We start from the raw sequence: 7,536 nt of genomic DNA, 5'->3' as shown, positions 1-7,536 counted from the left end.
CGTCCTCCGCGGTCCGCGCCTCCGGCCATGGCCTCTCCCGCCGCCCCCGGCCCCGGCGCCGGCGCCGACGACAGTGGGCGCAGGAGGCCCCGTCTGGCGGCGTCGTTGCAGATCAACCCCAGGCCCAGCCCGTGGCGGCCGTCGGGCAGCCCGGGCCAGGACCCCTGGGAGCCTGCGGTGGCCCCCGGCGCGGAGGACGACAAGGGGGGCGGGCAGCCCCAGGCCTCGGCGGCGGCGGGGGACGGTGGGCCCGCGGCAGGGGCCGGGGCCGGGGAGCTGGGGGCAGCCGGGGCACGGGAGGACCCGGGGGCGCGGCTGGGGAGGTCGCCGAGGGTCTCTGTCCCGCCCGCAGGGCCTGCCGGGGACGTCCCGGCGGCGGCCGGGCAGCTGGGCCTGCAGCTCCGGGACCCGCCGCGGGGCCAGGCCGTGGCCATGCTCGCGCAGTACGCCGCCAGTCTGGGCGTGTCGCTCCTGTTCCGCGAGGACCAGACGGCAGGTGAGCCCCCCCCCCACCCCCCCACCCCCGGACCTGGGGTCGGAGTGCGAGCCAGGCCACCCGCTGCGAGCCCCAGGGTGCGGGAGCCCCGGCCCCGGCCCCGGCCCCCGCCCCCGGTAAGGACCAGCTCTCGGCCACGTGAAGCCTGGAGCGGTCAGCTGCCGGCCCCTCGGCCCGGGTGTACTGTTGGGGGCCAGTGACATGGACGTACAGCTGCCCTGCCAACGTCGGGGCTCCCCAGCCGGGGCCGCCCCTGGCCCGAGGAAGCGCAGCTCGGTGACCACGACGCTGCAGGGAGAGGCGCTGGGGACTCGGTCCTCTCCTCTCCCCCGTGTAAGCCCCCGAGCTCTGACTCCCTCACCCAGGACCACCTCGGGCCCTGAATTCACGTTCCCAACCTCCAGGCGGGAGCATTCCCAGTTTCTAAGGAGATGGTAAGAGACTCTGTCCGGGCGTTGGGAGCATTTGTGCAACTGCCCACGAGAATCCTACATGAACAGCTCAAAAAAGGGACCATATTAAAAATGTACTTGGGACTTGCTTTCATCAGGGATAGTAAGGCCTGGAGATGATTGTCGTGATGGGAGAATGAACTACGGATCCCTAGGAGTGTGAGGCACAGCTGGCCAGGCAGGGCCCACAAGGGATAGGACCAGGGTTCCTCAGGAGGCAGAAGAGCCCGGAGAGAAACCCACAGAGCCTTTGTCGGGGTTTTCTCAGGAAGGAATGGTTGAGGTAGGGTCAGTGTGCTGGGTGAGCTTAGGATTGTGTAAGGCAAGGCACTATGTAGGTTTTGGGGTTATGAGGGTGTCCCCAGTTGCCCAGTACCTGGCCCTGGGGTGACTTAGGGGTTGATGGTCGGAGTATGAGCTCTGGATTGGTTGGTTTCTATAGCAGATGCGTCCGCAGGGACATTGTTGGCTAACTCTAGGAGTTAGCTCACCCTGGGAGAGGCAGCCTTTCCAGGATCAAAGCCCCCAAACACAGGAGCCCCAAGGGTGCAGAAGATAGGAAGACAGACTCAGTACAGATGATAATAGCTAACATTCTTGAGTTGTGGACAATGGGCCAGGCAACTGTTTGAAGGGCTTCAGGCACTAGTGCACTGAGTTTTCACCACTGTTTCCTAGGGAGGCATCATCCCCACCACTTTATAGATAGGAAGACTGAGGCCAGAGAGGCGGTAGCCGCATTGCACAGTGTGAGCCACTGGGTCATTCTGTCCCTCCCTCTGCTTAGGACACCCCTGCCTGCTGTTACATGGGTTTTTAGTTAAGGTTTTATTTGATAAAATTTTTAAAAAAATATTTTATTTATTCATGAGAGACACAGAGAGAGGCACAGAGACACAGGCAGAGGGAGAAGCAGGCTCCATGCAGGGAGCCTAATGCAGGACTCGATCCCAGGACCCTGGTACTGTGCCTTGAGCCTGCTCAACCACGGAGCCACCCAGGCGTCCCTATTTGATAACAGTTTAAAGAGTAGTATTAAAGAACTCCTATAAGCTCTTCACCCAGATCCAGTTAGCATTTGTTGCCTCTGCTTTGTGTATATGTCTTTCTCTTTCCTGTTTATTAATATATAAATACATTTCTTTTTCTAAACGAAGTTGATTTATCCCTTACACGCCACAGTGTATTTCCTAAGAACAGGGATGTTATTTTATACAACCACAGTAAGTGCTCAAATTCTGGAAAGTTAACACTGATGTCATGCTTTAGCTAAATACCATTCGCATCTGGGTTTTGCCAGTTGTCCCAATAATAGCCATTCTCCCGCCGGGTATGAGCTGTTCTGTAGCTGCGCATCTCTTTAATCTGTCATATTGAACAGTTGCTCAGCCCACCTTTGTGTGCAGGACATTGATGTTTTTGGAGAGTGAAGGCTGGTTTTTTTTTTTTTTTTTTCTAGGAAGTTCCTCCACCTGGGTTTGTTTATTCTGGACTGGGTTCAGGTTACAATCAAGGGTGGGAGTGCATGTGGTAATCTCATGTCCTTGGCTGCATGTCCCCCAGGAGGCCCGCGATCTGTCTGTCCTGCCACTGGCGGTGTTAGCCGGGAGGGGCTCACTCGGGGTGGAGGGCACCCCCAGGGTCTTCACTGTCCTCTCTGTGGTGAATCTGGCACCAGGGACCTCTCTGATGCCGGTGTTCTTCCTGCATCTGCTAGTTGGCATTCCTGATGCCCTTTGAAAGGGAGTAAATCTCAGCGCTAGCGAGGAGTACTGAGATGCAGCCTCCCTTCTCAAAGGGCACTCCTTTTGGGAAATAATTGAGCAGCGAGTACCAGCGAGAACCATGAAACTGAGATAGACTTATGCCCTTTCACCAGGTGAACTCAGCTCCAGGGGCTTCTTCTGCCTCTGGTCTCATAGTCACACCTGAAATGATAGCATTTGGTAGATGAACCTTTCAAACTAGAGAAGAAACAGAGCAGTGTGCCTGGGGGCAGGCTGAGGGGTACAGTGGGCAGCCCTGGACATGGGTCCCGGCACTGCTGGCCACACTCCCTGCCCTTGGTCTGTGCCTGCTATCACATGGGGTCATACAGGCTATCGGGGATCAGCTTGTCAGGATTCTCTGGGCGACAAGCCTGGCCCCCTGTGCCCGGGGTGGGCAGGAGCTTGCAGCCTCGTCTTCCTGTCAGTCTGGTCTTCCTTGCTGCCTGGTGTTCTAGGGACTGTGGCCATAAGCGTCTTTCCTCTTGACATCTTTGCCATGAGCATTTTCATCTCGTATCTAATTGGCCATAAGGCAATTTTGCTGTGAAAGATAAAAAACTAGTTGACAGTTTGGTTTCATCAGATTGGTTGATGGATTGGTTTCATTTCTCCACTGACCCAGAACTCCAATTTTAATATTCTACAAATCTCGGCCCTCACAGAGATCCATACAGTTTGAATCCCTGTTACCCGGAGAACTCTGGACTGTCCGCATACGGGTGACAATACACCCAAGCGAACAACAGTGTGGACGCTTCCACACACCATCTGGAGCTCCATTACAAATACACAGCCCCGTATTAGGAAACTGATTTCTCTGTTAATGAAGAAAGAAATTCTAGGGAGAAAAGAAAAAGTGTGTTGCCAAGCAAGTAGACAAATCAAGGAAATAAGAACATGTAAGACTATGTTGAACGAGAGGCTTTGAAGACAAGGCCTTGGCTCCTGTCCACAAAATGAAACCCATTCTTTGTGCGGTATTGACACAAATCCATACTACACATTTTGTTTTTTTTTGTTTTTGTTTTTGTTTTTTTTTTAAAGTCAAGTTTTTTTTTAATTTTTTTATTTATTTATGATAGTCACAGAGAGAGAGAGAGAGAGAGAGAGAGAGAGGCAGAGACACAGGCAGAGGGAGAAGCAGGCTCCATGCACCGGGAGCCTGATGTGGGACTCGATCCCGGGTCTCCAGTATCGCGCCCTGGGCCAAAGGCAAGCGCCGAACCACTGCGCCACCCAGGGATCCCCTATACTACACATTTTGAATGCATTCCAACATTTTATATTTTGTGGTAGTCTTTTTAATTTTGTTACTTGTTTTCATGTGTTATTATGTCCTTTCTAATGAATGCCCCTCTTTTTATTTTTCCTGATTTTCTTTTATAGCAAAATTGCCCTACAGCCAATAGTTTTGGGGTCAAAGTAGGGGTGGGGTCAGGGGGAGGTGGGCTGAGAGGGGCTGTGGCTCTGGTGGGCCCATGACGAGGCTTCTTCAGGGCCTCTCCTCTTACAGACCCCTGCTTCCCCTTCTCCATGTGTGCTGAGCTGGATGGGCTGCTCTGCCCCACGGGCAATGCCAGCAGCAAGCCAGAGGCCAGACAGCAGGCAGTGGCAGCGGTCTCTACCCTCCACTACATCCGAAGTCAGCTGGGGAGCCCGGGTAAGGGGGACCAGTGACCCAGCTGGATGCGCACATGGGGCTGGCTTGTCGCAGAGCCCATCTGGACATCAGGGCCTCGCCCTCAGGGAACTGGGGAGGGGATATGTGAGCTGACCTCTGCCCTAATTCCTTTGAAGCATGCCCACCCTGGGGGTGCAGGGACCGCTAGAGGTGCAGCCCAGGAATTTGGGGTTTCTGGAAGATGATCCCCCACACTCCCACTAATGGAACTTCTTGGCTTCCAGAAGGACAAAGGACAGGAGGACAGGCCCTGGTATCCATGGCAACCCACCCCATCTCCCTTCCAGAGCCCTCAGAGACCCCCAGCAAGCCTCCACTTGCCCCTCTGAGTGTAGGTAGGTGCACCCTCGTTACACCCAGCCCTGCGGTGAGGAGGGGTACTGTCTGTGGGGTCCCCTTCTCCACCCTCTCCCCAATCTGCAGAGAACATCCTAACCCATGAGCAGCGCTGTGCGGCTGTGGTCAGCGCCGGCTTTGACCGTCTGGTGGACAAGACCTCACCATACCGGGCCTGTAAAGGGACTGTGGCAGCGGTCATCCTGGAGAGAGGTAAGGCTTGCCCAGCCCTTAATTTAGGAGGCGCCCCCACAGACACACACATACCGTGGGTCTCTGTGCCTTGTGGGCACATCTCTGCCCCCTTCCCTTACAGAGGTCCCAGGTGCCAAGGGCCACGCCAAGGAGATCTATGAGCTGGTGGCTCTGGGCACGGGCAGCAGCAGCTGTGCGGGTTGGCTAGAGTTCTCCGGGCGGCAGCTCCACGACTGCCATGGCCTGGTGGTGGCCCGAAGGGCCCTGCTCAGGTGAGGGGCGGGCGGGGCAGGCACTCGGCTGCAGCCCCGGCAGGGCTCAGGGAATGGGACCCTGTGGCCCAGACTCTCCTCCACTTGCCTCCCCCAGGTTCTTGTTCCGCCAGCTCCTGTTGGTGACACAGGGTGGCGCCAAGGGCAAGGAACGGTCAGTACTGGCCCCCCAGCCTGGGCCTGGGCCCCCCTTTGCCCTCAAGCCCCGGATCTTCCTGCATCTCTATGTCAGCAATACCCCCACGGGAGCCGCCCATGATATCTAGTACGTGGGGAGCCCTGGTGGGTCCCTCAGTCTGGCTGGATTGGGAAGGGTGGTATGTGGGGGGCAGATAGGTAGTGCTAATGCTTGTGTCCTCTGCCTTTGCTCCCCTGCCTGCCTCTGCAGCCTCCCTCCATCCACTGAGGGCAGCCTCCTACATAGCCCGCCCTCCCGCCTTCAGGCCCATGTCCGTGGGGAGCTGAAGCCCGTGTGCTATGTGGCGCCTTCGCTCCGTGACACCCATGTGGGCTGCCTCTCCACCAGTGACAAGCTGGCCCGCTGGGCTGTGCTGGGACTGGGTGGCGGGCTGCTTGCCCACTTTCTGCCTCCCCTCTATGCCACCAGCCTTGTCCTGGGTGAGGGCCCTGGGGGCTGAGGTGAGGGTGGAAGGGGTTTCTGGGTGGTGTGTGGGAGAGGGTGGCGGTGACTTAGACCTTGTCTGGTGCCTCTGTCCCCACAGCCGACCCCTGCCACGACCCCCCAACTCTGAGCAGGGCCATCCACACCCGGCCCAGCCTAGACAGGGTCCTGGGGCCGTGCCTGCCACCCCCCTATGCCCGTACCACGCTGCACCTGTTTGCGGGGCCCCCTGTGGCCCCCTTGGATCCTATCCCCAACACCTGCCATAGTCTGAGCCTTAACTGGAGTCTGGGGGACACCGATGTCGAGGTCGTGGATGTGGCCACAGGGCGTGTGAAGGCCGAGTAAGAAAGGCTCATGGGAGGGCTGGTGGTGAGGGGTCCCTGGCTCCCTGCCCATGGGGTAGGTGGGTACATCCAGTTCTAATCCTAGCTCTGTGACCATGGCTGGTGCTTCCATCACCCACCCTGTAACACTTCTGAACCCCCCCAAGATTGCTGTGGTGAGAAAGGTGGCGTGAGTGGCAGGGTGTGGGCCTGTTAGCTCAGTCTTTAGGCCTTCTGTTTCCATCTTCAGTGCTGGCCTCGGGCCCCCCTCCCGCCTCTGCAAGGCAGCCTTTCTCAGGGCCTTCCGCCAGATTGCCAGAGTTCTGGGGAAGTCCCGCCTCCTAGCCTTGAAGACCTATGAGGCAGCCAAGGTCAGCACCTTGCCCCCCCCCCCGCCCCCCCCACCAGGCCTGCTTCATCCTGAGCCCCACCAGACCAGCAAGCTCTCAGGCTCTCCACCCTCCTGTCCTGTCCTAGGCTGGACCCTACCAGGACGCCCGCAGGCAGCTGTCTCTCCTCCTGGACCAGCAGGGCCTGGGGGCTTGGTCCTCGAAACCACTGGTGGGCAAATTCAGAGGCTGAAGCCCACCTCCTGAGCTGAGCTGGATCCTGCGGGAGGAGGGCCATTTTTGGGGAGAGGCGGGGAGGCTCTTAGGGGTGGGAGATGGCACAGGGCAAAGTGGGAGTTGCAGGGAGGGGCCTATATGGTGGTGGTGGGGCTGCTGCACATGTGGACTCAAATAAAGAATGGTTTTTGGTGCTTCTAGGCTTCGTCGGCTCTTTTGGGAGGAGGGGGTTGCCTGCAGACATTTTGTTTAAGGACTCGTGGGTTGGGCCGCTCCACTCCAGCAGAGAGGTGTTCAGAGGAGTGGAACAAGATGGGAAGTTTTTCTAGGAGGGTGGTGGTAAGAGTTATTGGCAAAACAAAACAAAACAAAAAAAACAAAAAAACAAAACCCTAGGTTTGAAGCTTTCTGGGGGAAAAGCAAAGTGTCTTTTCATGGAGATATCATATCTTTCTTTGGGGGGCAGTGGGTGGAGAGGACCCAGGTAGCAGACTCATTGGCTCTGACTGAAAACTCCCTGACTGACCGGTTAAGACTACCTTTTTGGGGAAGTTGAAACTGCAGTTAGATTATGTATTAAACCCTGATTTGGGAACTCAGCCTAAGTGACACCATTTAGGGACTGTGATTTTTTTAAAACACAGAATTACTTTATCGTGCCACCAGCCATGGCTTGGGCCTGCCTGCCTGCCTGTGTGTGCTCAGGGGGCTGCCGTGTTGTCTCCTGGGGCTGGGCTGTGGCAGCAGCGTGGGGGCATCCCCCTCTCGGGTGTGATGGGGCTCCGGTGTCCCTTCCTTTCCCAGAGCTCAGACCTGGAAGG

General features: G+C 57.2%; 1 protein-coding gene across 3 annotated transcripts; it reads left to right on the top strand.

Annotated features, from left to right (window-relative positions):
- Positions 1-6,833, top strand: ADAD2 (adenosine deaminase domain containing 2). Of its 3 annotated transcripts, XM_072732073.1 has the most exons (11): positions 1-244; positions 353-496; positions 4,231-4,377; positions 4,623-4,733; positions 4,822-4,947; positions 5,051-5,201; positions 5,299-5,466; positions 5,590-5,819; positions 5,924-6,167; positions 6,379-6,520; positions 6,627-6,833. In XM_072732073.1, the coding sequence occupies exons 1-11, from the start codon at positions 28-30 to the stop codon at positions 6,729-6,731; spliced, it is 1,785 nt and encodes a 594-aa protein (XP_072588174.1). In that variant the 5' UTR covers positions 1-27; the 3' UTR covers positions 6,732-6,833. The 3 variants fall into 3 exon arrangements, with proteins under 3 accessions (XP_072588174.1, XP_072588173.1, XP_072588172.1); XM_072732072.1 differs by having other exon boundaries at positions 1-496; positions 6,400-6,520; XM_072732071.1 differs by having other exon boundaries at positions 1-496.
- The last annotated feature ends 703 nt before the right edge of the window (positions 6,834-7,536 follow it).

The sequence above is a fragment of the Vulpes vulpes genome, chromosome 12 (assembly GCF_048418805.1).
Source record: "Vulpes vulpes isolate BD-2025 chromosome 12, VulVul3, whole genome shotgun sequence".
Classification (NCBI taxonomy): domain Eukaryota; kingdom Metazoa; phylum Chordata; class Mammalia; order Carnivora; family Canidae; genus Vulpes; species Vulpes vulpes.
This window is presented reverse-complemented; position numbering and strand designations above follow the sequence as displayed.

What these genes read in the sequence shown, in the direction of transcription:
- ADAD2 (XM_072732071.1), top strand. Translation starts at nt 28, where the DNA reads ATGGCCTCTCCCGCCGCCCCCGGCCCCGGCGCCGGCGCCGACGACAGT. An exon ending in GGAGCCGCCCATGATATCTA is followed by an intron (nt 5,467 to 5,589) that starts GTACGTGGGGAG and finishes CTGCCTCTGCAG; the next exon opens with CCTCCCTCCATCCACTGAGG. An exon ending in TGCCACCAGCCTTGTCCTGG is followed by an intron (nt 5,820 to 5,923) that starts GTGAGGGCCCTG and finishes CTGTCCCCACAG; the next exon opens with CCGACCCCTGCCACGACCCC.